The following is a 22,461-nucleotide window of genomic DNA, read 5'->3' as shown; positions in this document are numbered from 1 at the left end:
TCAGGGAAAAGGTTCTACTGGAAGGTTTTTTGATGTTATGTTGAATATGTCGCCATCGCATGCCATGCCATCATCATATTCTTGGTCAGCTGTTGTTATTTTTGTCTTTGCTAGCCACTTCTGCTCATTCCAAGTATTTTATACAGCAGTAGCCCCACCAACTCCAGAATGTCATGTTGTAAGAAAGTAATTTAAATATGAAAATACACTTGAACATTATATTATAATTATCAGGCAACAACATAGGTAATGGGTATGCCAGTTTGAAAGTGAGCACCTTCTAAAATCATCATTTTTTTTGCTTTCTTTTGTTCCATTTCTGTTCACAGTTTATGATGTTGCAGGAAGGTTTGAAAGCATGGTGCTCAATAACAGTGCCAGGCAAATATGTATGGGCTGAACACAGAACCAGAAACAGCTAGTGGTAGAAAAGCCTCCCTGTGCAATGTTGTGCAAATACACATCTGAAGCCTGAAGGAGCAGTAAACAAGGATCAGGGCTGTAATGTTATTCAAAACAAGCTGCATGGAAACCTTCCCAAAAGCATCTTTCTGCATAAAAATTTTGTGTCACACTGTCTTCAGCCTAGGTCAGAGCTTTTAAACACTGCAAAAAGATGGAGTGGCAAACACTGGACTATGCCCTTAATTAAGAATGAAACTTTGATACTTCATATATAGACTTTTCCCACATATTTTTTTTTTCTTTGACAAGCATTCCTATAGAGCATCTTCAAAGTGTGTGGGTTTATTTTCTTGGGCATTACCAGTACAGGATTCTGCATTGACTCCAGCATTAGTGGTTCACCAAGATGCAAGGTTTTTCTGCCTGAAGCAAATAATTTGCTTAGCATAGACAGGAAGTGTGCCATTTTAAAAGATGCACAGAGATCTAGAAACCCTTTCCTACTGGAAATGCAGTAAGTTAATACAGGAAACTGCATAAGTGAGTTTTTACCTTCTCATCTATCTTGCATATTTTTATGCATTAGTTGTTTAGATTGATGCTCTTTCTTACTACATTTGAATGTGAATTGTGCTTTTGCATTTTGTTACAGTATGTATTATACAACATTAATGCCTTATTATGAATACAGATGCACAAAACTCAAAATAATATTAACCTTAATATGAAAACAAAGTTTTATTTACATTTGTAGTTCAGAGGAAAATTTCCTTTGTGATTTTTTTAATTGCCACTTTTTAATATTTATATATATATATTTATGTATATTTATATATGGCTAAAGAGTATAAACATTAAGGTATATAAACTATATATTTATATGAGATGTAGAGACCTTTATGCAAAAATAGTTTAAATTATTTTGCATATAAGAGTCAGTTTCTAAAATATCAGAAAACATAAACAAGGCTGAGAAATCTCCTGATTGTATCTCCACAATAACTAGGCACATTAACTCATTGAATTATTTAAATGAAAATCAAGTCATAGCTTTGCACAGTAAGACCAAAAATAAGCATTTAAAGAAAGAGTTAATTTTAGCATAGTATTTCTAAAGTGGAATACACACTGTTCTTCTGTATGGAAAGGACTGGAGATACTCTATGTAGACATCAGAAGTACTTAGTGTGTTCATAGAATCCCTCAGGAATGTGGGGCCATTGGCAGCTGCTTTTCCAAGTTACCTGTCTCACACTCCTTAACTAGAAAATGACATTGAGACATCGGCTTGAATTCTGTCTGTTGAGCAGCTCTTCATAGACTTTCTTACTCTTGGGTTTTGGGTCTGGAGAAGAAGCTGAAGAATGAATAAGATAGATTTGGATGGATGTTCATCTTCCTCTACTTCATATTTTCTTCTGTTTGGAGCATATATCCCTAACTCTGCTCACTCTTCCCACTTTATCCCAGCAGCAAATCCTAAGTCAAGCTGCCTGTAGTGTGTTTCCACCAGTGGAGTAGAAAATAAGCTTCACCAGAATAATCCTCCTACTGTGTTGGAGACCAGTAGATCCAGATCCTAGACCACATAGTTCCTGTCCTTATTGCTGCCTGTAGTATTTTCTTAGTAGCTTGCTTATTATTTATGTTATCTTCCAGCTAGGGTCAGCATTTGGAGAGAAATAGTGCCAAGGGAAGGCTTCCCAGTTGCATTGTGTTAAGCCCTCACTAATGCTAAATCATGGCAATCATGATAAATTAATTGTAGGATGAGGTATGGGTTTGAGGGAAGAAAGAAAACATGATGCTTAATAAGGTTTTAAAGGATGCTTCATTGTTGATTTTTAGTTGAAATGGAATGTTAAGGCCCTTGAATGACCCATCTGTTTCCCCATTTCAGAATGATGGGAATGCATTAGCTAATCAGCACTGGCTTTTTATTCATTTTGAGAATGCAATTGACATGTTTGTGTGAATTATATATAATTTGCAACGTCATTTAAGTAGTTTAATTAATTCAAAATGGTTGAGAATGGTTTTGAGGTCTGTGGAAGGCAATGTAGTATGTGCATAGATTTTGCAAAGTAGTTGCTAAGCTTAAATGTTAGCACACTTCTTATATACTGAAAAGTAACTTCTATGCATAGGTACTTGGAAATATTCTGAATAATGAAAATACTCACAAAAATACAGAATCACTGTTTTTCTTAATGCTATCTATTTTTCACAGTGAATGTTATTCTTTAATGAATATTATATTGGCTATTATTTATCTGAAATAACATTTAAATACAGAGAAACATAATTTTTCTTCTTTTATCTCTAGCAATGGCAAGTCGGCAAGTAGACATCGCTACTCAAGGATGGTTCATTGGTCTTATGTGTGCTGTTGCTCTTCTGATCTTGATTTTACTGATTGTTTGCTTCATAAGGAGGAATAAGGGTGGCAAGTATCCAGGTATGCTATTTAACCAGGATAGTGAAATTCATCTCTTGGTAACCCATAAAGACAGATCTCAGGCTTACCATAAAATTACATTTGCTGCTGGTTTACATTTACACATACATTTACATATGCACTGTATATATGGCAAATCAGTTTTACCATTTGGTGGGCTTGACAGGAGCTATCTATTTCTATCTATTGATAGAAAACCTGCATCTATTTCAGCATAAGTGAAGGACCCTCTTCATTCCCGGAGGGTCATGTCAGTGTGTGACCTCTCCAGAGAGGTTTGAGCTTTGTTTGGAACATCACCACTGGTGCACATTCCACTTTCTGAAGTCCAGTGCAGATGGATTTAATCCACCAACATGAGTTGAGTTAGAATTTGTTTGTTCAGAAAATCCTAATCATAGCCACTGGTTAAAGTATGGGGAATGCATGTCATAGGATATATATCTTCATATATTATATTGTTTCCAATACCTTGAGTTTTTTCCCAGAATCGGTGTCATCTTCAGCCTTTGCAGTTTTGCAGCTAAATTTAAAGATACCATCCTTCAGTTAGGCTGGGGTTTTTTTCCTATGTCTGAGATGTAGAATAAGCATTTTTTATAGTAGGTCTAGGAATGGCCAAGTATGTTTTATAATTTTTAATTAAAAGTTGGAAAAACAATGTATATCTTTTATCAAATCATGTATCCCTCCTGGTGTACATGTTACAAAAGCCATGTGTGTGTGTATGTATGTATGTATGTGGACATATAGGTATCATATATATATTGCCCTGGTCTTACATTTCTTTCTGTGGTGTAGCTCCATAGACCAAAGCTCTCTTGAAAAGGATAGCGAGAACTAGTTTGCCAGATAGGATTTCAGAGCAGCTGTTGAGGTATGAGTGGCTATGACTGAACTTCAAGTGAGCATCAAAGGATAATCTGATTTTTCATTCTCCTGTTCTAGCTACAATAGAAAGTACACTTGCTAAGTTTAATGTAAAATCTTGATTTCATGAAAAAAATTATTTTCTCCTAAGGTTTGGAAATAAATATCCAGAATCTAAAATGCTTACTTAAAGTCAACTCAAACTTCTTGGAGTTCATACTGTTAATTTGAGCATGAAAAAGATGTATGCAAATAGAGAAGTACAAAAGAAAAATACACACTTTGTTTTATTTTCTCCTGTTTGTTTTGACCAGTGCACTTCTTAAAATTTAGAAGAAAATAAAGAACTTTAGCTCTTCATAGGGAAATCTGCTGGAATAGAATAGCAGAGTATTTTTCTGAGAAAATCTATTGAGTACAAGAATCCTACTTTGCCCAATCTAACTGTTAGATTGTTTTACAGAGAGAGCTAAGATTTGTAGTGACAGCAAAAATTAGGTAAGAGAAGTTTCTGTTCCAGCTGCCTATGCCTATGAAGAAAACAGATGATTAAGGAACACAGTGTTACACAGAGTTATATGACAGGGTGAAGACACCATCTTAGGGTTATTTTCCAAATATTTGGATTTTTTTAAAGAGAAAATGACATAACAGAGGATATAGAAAAAGTGATTCAGGTGACTGAAACAAGTGAAGTGATGAAGCTGAAAAGAGTAGGGAGGACATGGAGTAAACTACCATCTAGGGGAGGGTAAAACAGAGGTTTGGAGTGAAAGTGTAGAGGGCAGTTGGATGCTGAGGTTGTTATTAGTTTGTGGATCCTTGATATTCTGTCCTGTTTGCTGCTTCTGAAGCAAACAGTTGCAAGGTATATGATTTTCATGCACAGATACGTATGCATATACACACACATATATAATGGTGGACCTGGACTGTTTATAAAATTTCCAGATTCAGTATATACTGGTGTTTATAGAAGTGATTTTGTATTACTTGGGTCATTGCAAATGTACTGTTCCACAGGTAGTGACAAATGGAGAGCACTAAATTACGAAATTATGAAAATTTAAGTTATGAACTCTTTTTCCTCACAGTTTTTGCATGTCATCTTGAGATTGCTTGTGGTTTGTATAAAGTAATCAATTACTTCAATATAAAATTCTAGCAGCCTGATATATCTCAAGGTGTTTATGCATTATTGTAATCATAGACTTAGTGAATACTGTCTGGAATTATTCCTATCCTCTTAAATAACAGCATATAAATTAATGATGTAGAAATTAAGTGTGGAAATTGCCAGAGTAAAAGACAAGAGATTGTGTATTGGATTATATAACTGTATCTGCTAGACAAGGAAAGGATTTGAATAGATGCCAGAAAAACAGAAATGAAAAGGCAAAGGGAAGAACCATAATATAATTCTTAAAGTCAGTATATTGTTTAATCCTGTCAACAACCTTAATTTATAGGAATATATGTAATCTGTAAATATCTGACTCCTCAGGTGCTAGTGGGTTTCTGTGTCAATGTGCTACATTTATTATTTTATAGGGACAAGTTATATGCCTGGATTTATTCCCACCAGTGAACAAGGATTAAACCTAAAACCAGAATGTGCAAGAAATAAATTTGTGTAAAATTTAGGTTCCAGTGTATGTGACTTTATGTTGGGTTTGATTGTGTTGTAGAAAAGAAGAAGTTAACAAACCATGCCTAGTATTTTGAGAATTATTAATAATGGAAAAAAATATCTAAAGTTCTCTGGAGGCTGACCACATGAAATTAAAGCAGAAACCGACAGTGAACAAAAGTGAATCTGATTCAGACTGAGAAGAATATAAAGAGGAAATAGAGAACATTGTTAAGTAGAACTGAATAATTCAAATTTGATTAAACAATAACTCTTTTAATAATCTGAATAAATATGTTATTTTAGTATGATTTTTAACAATCTTCTCTCTTTAGCACTAGAAATAAAAGAAAGAAAAAGTTCTAATATGAAATGACATACAGTCATAGTTGAACAAAAATAAAATTCTATAACTAATTAACTGATCTTTTTCTTCAAGAAAAAAAGTAATAGCCTAAGGCCCCATTTAAAAAAAATAGTTTTTTTTCAAACCACATTCCTGCCAAATATGATCAGTTTGAGAAATTAAGGTCTTAGACTTTCTCATCTCGCAATTTCATGATAAAAATTACTATTTCAAATATTTTAGTGAAGGAAAAAGAGGATGCACATGCTGATCCAGAAATACAACCTATGAAGGAAGATGATGGAACGTTTGGTGAATACAGGTGAGCAGCTGATGTGGTTTGTCATGTTCACTGTTCATGTCATACATGTACTGTATATGTATCACACCTATTAATTTAAGACTAACTTTTTTTTTCCATGTCAAAGATTCTGTATCCAGTGTTATTTAGAACAAAAATAGCATTTCAATCACACCATTAGAAAAAAAAAATGTGTAAGCTTAGTATAAGCCATTTGGTAATGCAAGGTGAAACCCAGATTCAAACACAATTGTATATGTTTGACAGTCATAGTGTGGAATCTTTATTTCCAAAGCCATCTTTCAGATAGTTCAAATGCCAAATACAGTGACTTTTCAGTTAGGGTACTATGTTGAGCATTAGAGTTTTTGAAAATAAATTTCCAACTAAAGCCTAATAAAGACAATCTGGTGTTACTCTGACTGGAAAACAAATGTGTTTAAAGTAGCTGCCAGTACTAACATCTAATCCAGTAACAAAGTGAAGTTATACACCGAGGTGAAGGAGTGTCCCACAAGAAATCTCCCTTTCATGTATTTCAGTACAAGATACATAGCAAGCAGCTTCAAAGCATGCAACACAGCTCTTATTGCTGGCTGCCTTTATAGTCAATGCAGTCTAGTCAAATCTCACATTACCAAAAGCATGGCTTGGCAAGATTATTCATACAACAGTTATAAATATAGCTTATTAAGTAAGCAGTGTATTTGTTTTTTGATTAGTACAAAAAATAATATTATTTTCTAAAAAGGCCAATATGATTATATTTTACACGGGTGTTATAACAGATAGTACATTCCTGTGGAAAAGCAGGGTTTTTTTCAAGAATTATCTACTTTGTTGCCATAGCTTCTTCATAGAAGAAAGAGGTACATCTTGATCTGACAGGACTAGATGTACAGTTCTGAATGCTAAGGAGCAGTTTCTGTTTATTCTTCTTTGATTAAAAACAATATACTCCATTCTCAGGTTAAGGAGTTCAGAATAGTATTTTATTACAGCTTTAAGTGCATATGAATTATCTAAATTCAACTGATAAAAAGGGAAGTGTGAAGCAATCTTTGGAAGTAGAGTTTAAAAAGTACTGTATAAGCTTTCCCTGGAAGTCTAGTTTGAATACTCCTGTATTGCTCCACTGGTTGTTGATACTTGGAACTTTTAGCAGCAGAAACTGACCTTTGTACAGAATTGTACAAATGATATGACGTCAATACATGTTTTCTCAGGCCTGAAATAAGTATTCAAGCCTTCTTTCATGTGTGACCTGTAGCAAGATTTGAATTTATATCTCCATGTTTAGGTGGCTTGAGTTAATCTAAAGCGTGATCTAGTGCTTTATTAAATTATTTTATAATGCATTTATTCACTCATGTCCAGTGAATATGGCCAGATGAGCGCCAAGCTTTCACGCTTGTTCACATGAAAGAGTTCATTCTATGTATCCTGCGAAAACTCCTTTTTAAAATGTATTTCTGTGTAATTAGTATATATTGGGCTTTCCTCTTTTTTCCTTAGAGACAGGGCAGGAGCAGCAACCAGTCAGATTACAGAAGATATCATGTCATCCTCTCTGCAGCCCAGCATCACTGCAGTCACTCAGTTCCCAGTTTGTCTGCGTCACATGATGCGGTGCTTCTTTGAGGAAAAAGGGTATTAGGGTTTCCCTTGGAAAAAAATGTAATTTTTGAAAGATCTAGGAATTCGAGTATTTTGAACTTTTTTCATCACTTCAGGTCCATGTCTGCTTGGACAGGAAAGAAACTGGACAAGGAAAAGAAAAGAAAAGGTAGCTGTGCCAATTCTCCTGAAGCAGACCCTGTCTTTACCAAACCAAAGTCTGTGAGATCTGACAGATCCAACTTCTTCAGAAGGTCAGGGGATCAATACTCCAGCACCAGATCAGAGACCTCCTACACCAGGAGGAGGGCTAGGCAGTCTTCAGAGCTTACAAGGGTTAGTTCTGTCTCTGCTTCCCTCTGCCAAGAGGAAAAGAGGCCAGACGAATGGAAGTACAGGCATGGCTCTAGACATCATGCTTCTGAGCAACAGATAATGGGGTTGGAGGAGGGCTCAGATTCTCAGGCAGGACAGCCATCCCCTTTCCAGCAACCCCTCGGCTGCAACTCAATTGGTGGCTTACTGGCAATGCAACATTCTTCTCTCCAGCACTGGTGCAGCCAGACCCCAGACTGCAGCTCAGATTCAGAAGACACTCAGAGCTCCTGCCACACAAAGGCAAGACCTTCTACTCACTTCTCCGAATCTGAGAAGAATTCACTAATGAAATCTGTAATTTTGCCTGAGCTGGCCACTGTCTTAAAGGATGCTTTGACAGCAGCCAGACAAAGCATAACATCTGTGGCACAGGCTAGGTCCCATTCAGTAAAGCATCCCAGGGTACCAATTGCAGAAGTTCCACTGGTTCCTTTAGAAGCATCTGGGAGCAGTTCCCAGATTTCTGAGTCTGATCATATGGACTGCTTAAAAAATGAAACAGCTTCTGGGAAGGAGAAACCTGAGGCTAATAAGGCCTTGGAGGTTGAATCAGCCTCTGAAGATGGGGAGGTGGCCTCTGAATCCCCTACAGAAGATCTAGAAGGACCAAATCCTCTGCGTAAATTTGACATGAAGAATCAGAATTACCTGTTTGAACACATAAAGAGGGTGCTAATGCTAAAATCTTCCAAATCTGAATGTGCTTCAGAAGAGCTGCTTATCCCCTCTGAAGAAGGCAAGGTAGATAATGCACTTCCCATCCATCCTGCTGTGGAAGATCTTGTCTGCAGGATTTGGGGAAATCCTGAAGCCAAGCATGAAGCCCCACCAGTCCTGCGTAAGCTCTATCCTCTTCCAGTGGATAAAGCTGCTTTGTGGGGGACCTTGCCTGAGGTAGACAGATCATTGGTTACTGGTGATTCTATACTGTCAGTACCTGATAGTACACATGCTCTCCCTAAAGATCCTACTGACAGAAAGATTGAGGAAGCAATTAAAAGATCTTTTAAGCTAGTTGCAGCCCAGCTTGGAGTATCTATCTACTGCACTTACGCTTCTAAAGCTTTACTAATATGGTTAGAGGAAGAAAGAGCCAGATTCAAAAAGAAATGGGTCCCATCTGGTGCAATGCAGAGGAAACACAGGCTGTGTAAAATTGCAGCTAATTTTATCCATGATGCAGCTGAGGATTCTCTTAGACTCACTGTTAAAAATGTGGCATGCCTCACTGTAGCCTGGAGAGCTCTATGGCTGCGTCCTTGGAGCTCATTGCTAGATCTGAAATGTAAACTGCTGTCTTTACCATACACAGGGGGCAAGCTGTTCGGTGAATCCTTAGTCCAGATCATGAAGGATTTCTCAGAACACAAACACTCCTTACGTCAGATGAAAAAAAAGAGCTCTGTTGGAAGTTCTTCCTGTTCTACTCACAAGTGTCTGAGCTCCTTGCGTTCTCCACCAAAGTTCAAAGGAGGGAAGGGAAAGTATAAGGTCTCACAATCACTTCATGCCAAGTATGAAAAGACATCTCACTTTCAGAGAGATACTAGACCATCGAGAGGAACTTTCTAAGAACACAGACTTGCTTCCTAGTTTCTCAGGAACTGAGAAGAGTGAAAGACAAGGAAATGTTTCAATATTTCTGGATAAATAAACCTGGCCCTTAGAAAATTAGTTGTTTCAAAGTAAGATTTAAATTATGAAGTTACTTAAATCTTAATGACTAATTAAGATATTCTAGAGAAATCATAGCTCTCAGTTTTAGGGGAGGGTTTTTTCACTCTAGGTTTCCTAGTGGTCTTGGGATGGTTTGGATTTGTTTGAAGTTTTGCACTCCTCAACCTCAAGAGAATACTTTCTGTGTGAGTTGGCTGGTCTGCAGGACAACATCAGATTTTTCTGCCATATTGATCTAGTGAAGGAAATAATACTTTAGGAAATTCAGGTGTTTCAGGAACTATGGAATGATTGTGGATGCTATATTCCTGTGACTGGATGGATTCCTTAATTTTTACTTAATAGGGGAAAACAGTAACAATCACGCTCCCAATCACAATCTGCACTGCATTCTCAGAATTTTTCTGAGTTGTGGAAGACTGAGACAGTAACTTGTGGGCAGTCATTGTCTACACCAAGAACCTTCAAGAAACAGAATAAGTACTACAGATCTGTGTTGAGGTCAGTGTAGGTGTATAAATCAGCCTAAATTTTCCTCCTGGTCCATAAATTGCGGGAAATTAAGAAGTTTTGACAGCTACAGACCTGTGGATTCATGGGTAGGAAGACTGGAAGCAAGCAACTAGAAGGGAAGGATGAAAGTCCAGTGGTCTGCAGAATGTTCAGGGAGATAAAACAGGACTAGGCAATGACAGTAGAAGGATTGCTAGTGTGGTAACACAGGATATTTGCACATTTTGGTGAATTGTTTTGCCTCTTCAATATTTTGACACGCAGTAGTTTTTCTAGAAATTCTAGGATACGCTGTGAGATGCTGTGGCAGAGAGTTCTGGGATTGCTAGAAAATATAGTACTCTTCCTTCTTGTTCTGAGTTGATTAACAATGAAAATAAAGTCTGTAACTACAACTGTGGGATTTTTTCTCTTGTAGTTACTTAACTTGCAACTTAGGTGTGTTTCCACAGGGACATAGGTATGATTTGTGCCTCAGGACTGTGATTCTAAGTTTGGTCCCATCCAGAACAAGGGATTATCTCAATGAACTACCTGAAGAACTGAATAGTCCAATTGGATTTGGCAATGGTCGTACTGTATTCTAATTTACGTACGTGGACTTTGACAGTTCTTGTTTTCATTCTTGAATACTTATGTGATTAACAATTTTTTCAATACATTGCTTTTTAAAGCCAGAGCTTCATCACCCAGTTTTTCCAGCTTCTGCCAGGATTGAAGATCGAGTCATACAGAGATGTTAATGAAAAACTACTCAGAGGAGTAATATAGGTGTGCTTAAGTCTTAGCTAAATAAGAAATAGTAAAATGGTTTGAAGTATGGATTGACTCTAATAATATTGGGACTCACAGTCCTCCTTAGGAGTGTTAGCAGAAGCCTGTTAGGCTTAGAGACAGATTGTCCTGGAGTATGCAGGCAAGCCATAAGGTATGGAAGGTACTTCTGTGGCTTTACCTGATTGCTTTTTACTTAAACATTTCTGGGCTATTAACCTGAGGTCACAGAAACAGGAATTTACTGCAAACAATTTTAATCTTCTGCATCCACTTTCTGTGTCTCATAGCCCAAAATGCTTTACCCACTCTATTTCATGTTGCCTTCCACCTGACAGTTGTGCTGTAAGGAAAATAAGTAATATTGCTAACCATATATTGAGTCTTTTTGCATGTCTATGAATGTGGCAAAGTTTAGTTGGGAACTAATTGCCTGCTGGACTGCAGAGGCATCATAAAAGTGTCTTCCCCATTCTGACTGGTTGCTGCATGTACCCATATCTAAGGAAGAAAAATTGAAAAGTTGAAAGAAGAAAGGAGATTTCAAGGTACATATTTCTTTCAATAACTGATAAGCTTGTGAAATGGAATTACTTTTTTTAAACAAGTAAATTTGTACTTTGCACTTATGTTATTTTTACCTTCATAGTTCTTATAACTCTTAATATTTAGCTTCAAGTTTGATATGTGTTTCATTAAACTAAGAAGAAAAAGAAACATATTCATACAATAGCAATCAATAATGATTAAGGTTTAAATCATGCTTTCAGAGTATGCTTTAATATTAATCACTTTTCTTACTGAAGTGTATGTGGTACGTAAAAGTGCTTACCAAAATGATTGGTACATATGAGTGTTTGAGAAATTTTCATCCTTAAAAAGGTACTAGTATGGAATTTATTTATACAGCAAAAAATAATAAAAGTATTACTACACTTAACTTCCATAGCACTAAATGAAGAATTTGTACCCATTCTCACCGCATGTTTGGTTCCCTTCCAGTATTGTTTTCTGACAATTATATAATTATATGCACTACATAAACTATGCTTTCAAAAACTTCTTCAGTTTCCCACTGTAATTTCAGTCAACCCAATTTGCACTTTATTTTTTAATATCACAGTATTACACTAGGTACAAAATAAAGGTCAGCAAACAAAATCACAAACAGAAACTGAAAGAAACTATGATTTATCCTGACTGCATTTTGGAATAGTTTTATGAACAATTGTAAGCAAGGCTGGCAAACCTTGGGGGTACAGTATCAAAATTTATGGCTTTATCATGTTTTTGGCAATATAATATTATATATTCTACAGCCTAAAGTGTTGTATAGCTCTTCCTAATGTAATTCAGAAGGTTTTGCAATTTGCTTCTTGGCAACAAACAGATAATACATTCATCACCAGAGCACAGAGCCCCTCCTCTGTTTTGAATCCCTAGAGTAGCAAAAGTGTTGTCCAAATCATTGACGTGTTCACTTTTTCTCCTTTTCCTATTTGTTTGGTGGTTTTGTCTTTCTTCCTCAATTTCTTTCTCTTCCACTCAAAAACCTGTGTTCATCTAAGAATCATAATCCAGTTTGATACAGAAAAAACAGTACCATGGCATATGTTTTCTTTTCTGAACCAGGAGCATAAAGCATCTTGGACAATCCCACTTGTTTTTCCACTGCCACAGTCCTGGCAGAACCTCTCTCTAGACTTACATAGAGCAAGAATTAAAGGAATCCCCAGGTTCCTTTGATTTGATTTGATTTTTGTATTTGCTGTGACTGTGCTCTCACACCAGTGCCTACCTCTGTGCAGATACACTCCTGGGTAAATCTGCAGTTTTGTTTGGTTTTAATTGTAGAGATAGTAGAATTCACATCCCGACTAAAATATAGAAAAATCTTATACACAATGTAACTGTGTAAATATTTCTTCATTGTCTTAAACATAAACTTTGCAAAAATATAAATAAGAAAACCATAAGAGCAACAGGTCTCATACTCAGATTTTTCTAAATTGTAAAGGCAAATCAAGCTTTTCATTGGATTAAACACAAAAAATGTTGATATCTTTAATACAGTACTAGTGTAATATTTATTTATGTATATTCCAACCTGGTGAATTACACTGGTTACAGTCATATTTTAGAATATTTGTACAGAGATTCATGACCAATTGGAATATGAAATGATTGTGATTTTAATTTATTTTCATTCCTGTGTATTATGGTGTAAGGGATTATGAAATTATTCACCTGAAATTAAACAACAAACCATATGCCAGTGTTCTTTCCTTAACAGTCCTACCCAGAAAGCAGATCTCCCCTGGAGTAGGACTGGTTACAATTGCAAAGGGAGGCCCTGGCCTTCATTTGACTCATATCACCTGTTTTAATGACTATTAATACCTTCTGATGGGGGCACTGGAGAAAGTACATTGTGTATGAGTATTAAATACTTGATTCCATCTTCAACCTTTTAAATACATGGCCCTTCCAAAATGAACCTTCTTCAGTAATGCCTCTGTAATCTGCTTGTGTTCACAGTGGTATAGACACTTTCACTTTGCTGATGGATTCTTGAAATTTTGGAGTAGTCTTTTAAAGGTTATTGGCCTGTTTGTTTGCAGCACCGGTGAGCACAGATCAATGACAAACATTTATCCTAGTGCCTTGTACACAGCAATAAATAAAACATCAAGCCTGACACAGTCACATTCTGAGGTTTTGCTTTTGTGTGCTTTGAGCCTGAAGATTTTCTTACATGTAAATAACACCTAACACCTTTTATTCTGGTGTATATGCAGAATGATAAAATCTCTGGTATGCTCTTTCTGTAAGTATATGCATATTAGAGGTGGCCTTCTTTTAGAATTTAATAACTTAGTGTTTTGGAAAACAAAACAAAAAAAAGGTGATGAAATGAGGAGAAACTGTGATAGAAAATGGGTTGTAATGGTTTTCTAGCAATAGTTTCTCAACAGGGCTTTTGTTGATCTTTTGTTGCTAACTGTATGATCTGTGTGGCCTTGTACATCCTATGTAATATATATATATATATATATAAATGGTTTCTCTGGGTGTTCAAAGGTATTAATTAGGAAAAAATGCAATATTTGAAGATCTAAGACATTAGGTTTTAGGAATTAGAGAGTTAAAATAATTTGCTGAGTATATATTCAGCCTAGCATTCTAGAAATTGTAAAATGTAATTTTGTTTCTTTAATATTTTATATGTTTTTCTTTATATTTCCCATAATAATATAAAAAGTACCTGTGAATCTTAATAAAAACTCCAAACTACTTCCTCTTTTTGTACCCTATATGCAAATCAAGTCACATGTTCTGTTTAAGACAAGGTAAATAATTGCACCCAAAAGTGCAGCTGGCAATAGTGGGTTTCAAATCAAGATGCTTTGGAGCTGCTGCTGAAATCTTCATCTTGAAACTGAAGTGCAGTGTAAAGGATTCTGAAAAGAGCCCAACTATATCTATTTCATGAAATACAAGCCTACCACAGCTGCAAATTTATTTGAGGATGCTGATGGTGCTGCAGCTTTTCCACTGACAAAGGAAAGACCACAGTACTTTGCTAGAGATCTCTTCTACTGGCCTTTCTTTCATTTCATTTTTCTGTTGTCCTCCAAATCACCATCATCACTGTCAGAACATTATCAGTCAGGGAGTAGGGTAGGGAGATGGATCTGATAAGAAATGAAAAAGAATAAGCATGCTCTCAACTCCTCAATTCTAACTGCTGTAAGCTGAATTGTTGCTTTTCCTGTAATACAGTAAATATTGTAGAAATTTTAAGAGCAACTTATTATTGATAAAATACTGATCACTATCAGGATATGGACTTTGCTTTTCTTCTTAGGCTATTTTCATTTGTTTCTTCTGCACCCTTTTAATGGAATATGTAGGTCTCTTGAAAGGTAAGGCTGAAAATTGCAAGTCTGGACTGCATTATGTAACAAATTATTTGAAATGCAGCACTTTTATTTTCTTTATACTAGTAAAGAAAATCAGTATATTTCATTTAACCAAATTCATTCTTCATTCATTTTCAAGGAGTCAAAAAAATTAAGAAGTTTAACAGACTAACTTCACGGCACATCATAAGCTTGTTACTTTGGAGAACAAACAAATTATTTTTTTATAACTTTACAACCCACTTCTTAATGCTTGCAGTTGCATCTACATGGCCTCCAAGCAAAGGGCACAGGTCTTACCACTGAAAATTCATGCACGATGGGAAAAAAACAAACCAAAAACACAACTCCCCCTCCCTCCACTGAAGACATTCTCTATTTAAACCATTCTTACACCATGTTTTCATGTGAACTGCATCATATTGATTTGTCTCTACAATGTGATGTGGGTTTACTAAAGGATTGTAGGGCTGCACACATGCTTTTCATAAACTCTGCATGCACGGCTGATTTTGTCTTAGTAAATAGTACATCAGTTAATCCCATGTTTGTTTGTTTGTGTCTCCAGCGATGCAGAGGACCATAAACCTCTAAAAAAAGGAAGCCGGACACCTTCAGACAGAACTGTGAAAAAAGAAGACAGTGATGATAGTTTAGTTGACTATGGAGAAGGTGTAAATGGTCAGTTCAATGAGGATGGCTCCTTTATTGGACAATATAGTGGTAAAAAAGAGAAAGAACCTGCAGAAGGAAATGAAAGCTCTGAGGCTCCTTCTCCTGTAAATGCCATGAATTCATTTGTGTAACCACAGAACTCGATCCCCTTGTATCTTCAGTTTGCTTAAAGCACTTGTGCATCCTCCTTCTCATACTATGAACACACAGGTAATGGAGCTCCTCACCACCAGAAGTTAATGCTATGAGAATATGCAGGTTAATATCAGTATACAGCATAATGACACAGTAAGTGGTATGTTACTATGAATCAAAATAGAAAATTCAAATTTTGTTCAAAACTTGGCTGTTTTGACTTTTTTTTTTAAAGGAACTGACGCAAACAGTAACAGCAACTTGTAATTTTGTTTCCTGTTGAAAATACAATATAATGCATGGAAAAAAAACCCCTACACAACTCACAGGAAATCTTGTGTACACTATAAAAACATGGTTTGACAATTTGTTATGCAGTCCTCAGCTGAATCCCTGGATATGAATTCCGTTCTCATTGTCAGAGTGTTATAGTAGTATTATATAGAACTTCAATGTCTTTGTGGACATTGTTGTGAAATTGGTGACTTAATGTCTAGCTATCATATGTCTTTTTGTAAGACAGTTAGGAACAGTATGTACAGTATATAATTGCTAAATGATTTAAGTATGACACTTGCATTTGCTGAAGCTTAATGAGACCCTATTATCTGCTCTCTGCTCCTATTACTTTATAACCTTTTTAATCTACCAAGTATTGCAGCAGTACAGTATTCTATTTTTACATCAAAACACATTGAATTGATTTTAGGGCATAAAAATATGCATTGCAATGCATTTTGGAATTTGTACAGTCACTGAAAGAAAAACTTTAAAAATGAGGGAAAATATTCTGGAAAACACAGGGCAAAGTACATTCAGTGCCTTTATACAATATGCATTCCATAATGCGCTGTACTACTAAAGCAGTTGGTGCAGTAAACTGTGATTAGCAGACTACTGTCATTGCCAAATAAAGGAAAAATGTGAAGAAAAAGAAGTGTTATGAAACTGTTGTGCTAAAAATGGAAAGTTTAAAATATTTTAAACTACATAAAGAGGAGTATGATTTTTTTCCCTTTACAAAAAGCTTTCTACAAAGTTACAGCACAACATGTTTTCATGGCCTTAGAATACTTAAAACAAAAATGAAAACAAACAAACAAAAATCCCAAACCACAACCAGAATTAAATTATTTACTAACACAGCAAGGTACAAGCTCTTGTAAAATAAATCATTAAAAACCCAAACCAGCTGACTCCATTGGTGAGAGCACATTTCTCTCTGTGTCCCAGTCTGATCAGTGTGGCAACTTTGTAATTATCTCCAGCCTGAAGCAGTGTGGGGGTTACTGCTCAGAACCACAGCATTCCATCTGACAAGTGCTAATAGGGTTTATTGGTAAAGGATTACCCTTATCGGTTAAAAAATTATTTTCTCGCATACTATATCAATCAAATGTTTACCTCCAAATATAAATTTTTATAACAACCTATGGTTGAAGGAATGCTCAGTTTCATTTGCCAATAAATTGGTTTTTCATAACTTGCATCAAGTTTAATTTTAAGTAAGCTTTTTATATGTAGATATTTTGTTGAATTTGTAAATACACTTAAAGCGTAGATGCTATATGCTTCTAGGTGTTACAGACAAATAAACCAAGAAAGCTTATGTTGTACTGTGTAAGAAGTACTATAGCCAATGGTGTGCATGGTATTTTAAAGCATCTACTTCATTCTTTTTGTTTGTTTTTGCTGTGAGAACAAAATAGTGATCTGCTCATTTATTACAGTTTCCAACTAAACCATTCAGAGCTTTTGCCAGTGCACTACATTAGCCCACAGGACACCTTGCAGCTTTCATGTATATATTGTAGGTAAAGCACAACTGAAGTAATTCCAAATGTAACCCAGCTGTAATAAGCTTCTTTCGCACCTTTGAGCTTTCCATTGGTCAGTTTTTTTAATGGGAACCGAAATACGAAATGAATTATATGAACATTGATTACAAAGCACAAAGAGAACATTTCTTAACAGGATTTGCCAATGGTTTTGGTAAAAATTAAATATCATTTTACTCTTATTTAATTGTAGATGCTGAATTATCTGTGCATGTGGGGGTAAACATACAGGCTCACTTCTGTAATAGTGCAACAGATTTTGTATTAAAAATAAATGTGGTTTTAAAATTTCACTGTTTGTTCTGTTTACACTAGCAGTAAAAATCACGTTGGATTCATCCTGTAATTAAGAATTCAAAGTAGAAAAAAAGCATGAAAGAACTCTGACAGTTGTTCCCATGATGTTATAGAACTTCCATTACTGCCATCGACTTATTTGCAGAAAGTTGCATACCTTTACATGCTACCATTTGAAAAAAATGGTAAATTTGACCATTTCCTATTGAAATCTACTATTTGCATTTTTCTTCCATGGATGTTTTTATTATTTATTTAGTAATATTACTGCAAAGAAAAGAATTGAAATAGTCATGTTCCATACGTGTAAGAGTGAATAGGAGAACGTAAGTATGTTGATTTGAAATTAAGAGCCCTCATATAGGATCCAAATAAGGATTTTGTGTCCTAAAGGAATTGTCTAACATATAAATTTATGGCTATCTGTTTTTAAATAGTATATAAAGTGAGGAATTTTTAGATATCATCTTTTACAGTACACAAAATCCATTGCAATGCTCTTTTCATATCTTGTCTATTCTATATATGAGTGGAAACAGACTGGGCAGGAGGGCAGCTGTTCTGCATAGAAGACTGCAGGAGAGCCATGGATTCCAAGAGATGCAGGTGCTTCAGGAGATGTATCCAAAAGTTGATGTGTGGGCATGATGCTTGAAAGAGGGATCTTATCACTGAATCAGAAGCCATTCTGTCAGCCTTTCCATATGTAATTGGAAATTCTTGAATATTTCAGCTGCTGTTATCTGCAGAGACTCAGCTCTGGCACTTGTATCTTCAAATATCTTCACATTATCTTCAGATACTGTCTGTCTTGGTTTTTGTACAGGTATCTGTTGATTTTTTGCAGCAATGTAAATTGTCTGGGAGATACGAAATAAGCTGTTTCTGTTTCAATTAAAGAATATTTCCTGAAAAGAGAGGTCTGAGTTCCCTAGGCTTAGTTGGGAAGAGGGATTTCATACAGTAACAATTTTTGGAGATGCATACGTTATTTGTGCATGTTCCCCAAAGTGTACTAATACATATAGTTGCTACATTTTCATTTTACTGATATACCTTTGCTTTTGATTTTATTCTCACTGAAGTGATTGTATAAATCCTGAGGGAATTAAAGAGGCTACCCCAATGGTAATTTTTCTTGTAATCTATTCTCACATTGTTCCTAGGAAAATACAATTTTCTCATGTATTTTCTCATGCTTTCTCATGTAGCAGAAGCAAAGTGGCAAAAAAAGAAAAAAGTAGCAGAAGCAGAGTGGAAATTCTCTTTTCAGGATGTCTGGTTTATTTTAAAACAGAAACCCTAGGAATTATATATGAAGAAGTATTATCTACCATATGGAAGTGTCTTCTTTTCTAAAGAAAAGATCTGTGGAGAAATTCAGAAAGAGAATGAGATTCCAATAATTTCTGAAAAGCAATTGTCCTTTCCTGTATTTCTGTCACACTGTCTCTGTTTTCTCCCTTCATCTACCTTTGAAAAGAACATTTCAAAGAGTTGGCAAAAATAGCAATTGGTTTTATGGGAAGATGGAAATAACTGAATGTGCTACTTGTAGGAATCTACCCCTAAATGATGCCCCTAGAGTGAAAATAAATACAACTGGCAATCATATTTTAATCTCTGGATTTCATCTGAATGAAGGGATCTCTGGTTGCTCTTTGTACATGAGAAGTGGAAACTTTAGACCAAACTGTCAAGATAAATACATGTCAGCAGGACTATGACAGACAGTAGATGTGATCCGTTGTGACGGTAAGTAAGGAGAAAAATGGTCATCCCAGTGTTCTCATAAATTTTGGCAGCAAAAATATACACCAGGTTCCTTACTGTGCTCACATGTAAATGAGCTGGTAAAAAAAATGTGATCATGTTCAATACCTGAAGAATGGATTCTTCATTTGGGGTTGGAGAAGTTTGCCCTGTTGTGAATTTGGCAGCACTGGCTTTGTCCCTCCAGGAAAGCTGCACAGGATAAATTTGAAGCCAGCTGGCAAGTAATAGGTTTGCACATGTTTAAACTGGAGAGTGGCAGGGCAGGAGACAGCTCTTGTCACCTGGACCCAGCCAGCCTTTGACCTGTTTCATCTTGCCCTAAAGTACTCAACTAAAATAAAGAAGTTTAGAAGGTAGTATGGTTTCCCTGCCAGCTGAAAAAAACCCCATGGCATCATGTCAGAAATCTAAGCCAGTGCTTAGATTTAATTCTGCATGGCTTTCTATCACATTTTGGATATGAGTGATGAGGAGGAAACATACCTGGTCCATGCTGTACAAATATGGTTTTCAGACCTGAGCTTTCAAACAGGGAAAGTGATGCCAAACTTTTTAAAAATTACCAGGTCTTGTGCTACATTGAGGAATGAACTACATTTACTTTTGACAGTAAACTGTACTTGATACATATCTTCCAGGGGGTTCTTCTGTATTTCCCATGTCCAAAGACTTCGGAAGAGGGATGCTTTGGCTTTGAAACCCAACATCTTACCTGAGAGAGGATAGCAGCCCACTCCTCTGCCCTGTGTTTGCAAAGATCTAAAGGGCTTCAAGACTTCACAGGGCTAAGGGAACAAATTAAGTTTTCTAAATGGCAGTGTTCAGAATATAGTTCAGGCAGATGTTCTGCAATGTATGAACTGTAGTGAAAGAGTTATGGTCATGCTGGCGTGAAAAGTTTGCCTGTCTGGTGTGGCAAGAAGGGGTAGTAAAAATGAAACTATTGAGACAGAGAAAATGCAAGTACAAAAGTATAATATCTGAGGTTTCTTGGAAAGATTTGAGAAACAGCCAGTAGGGTAGCTGGCCTGAAGGGCAAAAAGAGAAAATGGCAGAGGCAGCAGGAGACCTTGCTAGTGTGGAGCAGCACAGCCTGCTAGGTGCAGACCACACTATCTGTTGGTGACAAACAGCATAAAATACTACATCATTCTCCTTCCAGATTTTTTTTTTAATTATTATTTATTTAGTTATTGTTCCAAGAGACTTAGAAAGACTTACCAATCTTAAAAATGTCTGTCAAACAACTGAAAATTGCTAGGGAGTTTGTAGATTTGGCATAGGGGAAATACTGACCAGCTGGACAAACAAACTCACAAAGCAGTGGCTTTAATTTCCTTACTTTTCGAAGTAAGCTAAAACTATCTCCTGGAAAGCACCTGCTTTCTGCAGGTATGGGACAAGGCAATCTGAAAAGATCCTTTTCCCTTTTCCTAGGAATTTGACTAGTGCTGTTCTAGTAATATGAGGAAAGTGGGCATTTTCTGAGCTGTTGAGATAAGGAAGATACAAGGGAGCCATACAAACGGTTTGGTAGATGAAGAACATACACAATGAGGACTCCAAACACGGAAAACCAGAATTAATGTTTTTGAAGAGATTCTTCAAGAATAAAACTGAAGAGAGATAAAAATAAAAGGACAACTAATTGCAATAGTTTCTGGACAAGTCAGAGTACAGATGAATGTAAAAGAACACTGACATGGGCAGGAATAGTTTGATTTCCAGTAAGGAGAGGGGAAAAAGGCCTTTGCTAGGCTATCTGATGACATGTAGGTACAAATACCACATGAAGAAGCACAAGAAAACTGGCTACCCTGCCTATAAGTGAATACTACAGCTTTAATTTTCTAGCAGTACACAACCATAATTTTTTGGTATATTTATATAACTTGAATAATTAGCCAGCAAGAACTTCTGTTTAGCAAAGATTGTTTTTCCTTCCTGCCCTTTTCACTACAGGTACTTGATTCCAAAGTTTTGCTTTAAGAAGGAAACAGTCTGTGCTTTTCTACTACAATTAGGCAATGACCATAAAATTTATTAAAAGCAAAACTCATATATATTTTTCTAAAACAAGTTGATTTATCTTTTTTGTAATGAGAGGCAGACAAGTCTTCAATCACTAGCATTTACAATTGGCCACTAGAGGGAAGTTACAATTGTTGGTTAGCAGAACCCCAAAGCATCTGAAGTTCACATCCCATGGTAATGGATATAGAGAGTGTGTGGTGTGTGTGTGTGTGTGTACGTGTAAATGCATGTGTCTATCTATATATATAAAGGCACCATAAAATAGTGGTTAAAAAGAATAGGAAACAGGTTGATAATTCTTTTGTTTGTGTAACACATTAATTCTGTTTGTCTATGCAATGATGACCTTATTCTAATTCAACCATTTGTTATCAGGATTGTAAATTGCAGGGACATTTGGAGCAGAATTGCTGTTTGAAAAGTAAACTGGCAAGAACTATGGGACAGGTATGCTTAGTTTGAAATTCAGCAGGTAGCCCCGTCCCAAAGGCTTTTTCGAGGCAGAATAGAAGCCAGATGAATGTCTTGCTAGGCTGTCAGTTCCCAGATGTGTCTGTTGGTATGTGTGCCTGGCAGCTGTAAAATAAGAAAGATTTTAAAAATGATGTTGACCTGGTTGGTGTGTAGCCAGCTAGCTCAGCTTTTGCAATTCATAAGAAGCTTACACTGCCCCAAATGGGTTTGGAGAAGGTGCTGCCTGGTGCTGCTGAACCTGTGCAACTGGAGGGGACAGGTTCCTATAAGAAGTCAATGAGTGCCGCCTGGCTGGGCAATTTGTAGGGCAGCAGTTCATCTTACTGAAGTACCATACTTG

General features: G+C 36.1%; 1 protein-coding gene across 2 annotated transcripts in view; it reads left to right on the top strand.

The window, feature by feature from the left end:
* LOC131591601 (neuronal cell adhesion molecule-like) overlaps window positions 1-17,833 on the top strand; it is a 67,279-nt gene extending 49,446 nt beyond the window's left edge. Inside the window, exons 23-25 of one of the 2 annotated variants that reach the window (XM_058862447.1) lie at window positions 2,732-2,863; window positions 5,953-6,031; window positions 15,461-17,833. In XM_058862447.1, the coding sequence (XP_058718430.1) occupies window positions 2,732-2,863; window positions 5,953-6,031; window positions 15,461-15,698 (449 nt within the window). In that variant the 3' untranslated portion in view covers window positions 15,699-17,833. Of the gene's footprint in view, window positions 1-2,731; window positions 2,864-5,952; window positions 6,032-7,743; window positions 9,578-15,460 lie in introns of those variants that run through there. The other variant, XM_058862446.1, reaches the window with a different exon arrangement.
* The last annotated feature ends 4,628 nt before the right edge of the window (window positions 17,834-22,461 follow it).

This window comes from Poecile atricapillus, chromosome W (assembly GCF_030490865.1).
Source record: "Poecile atricapillus isolate bPoeAtr1 chromosome W, bPoeAtr1.hap1, whole genome shotgun sequence".
Lineage (NCBI taxonomy): Eukaryota > Metazoa > Chordata > Aves > Passeriformes > Paridae > Poecile > Poecile atricapillus.
The sequence above is the reverse complement of the archived record's forward strand: the minus strand, read 5'-3'. Positions and strand labels throughout refer to the sequence as shown.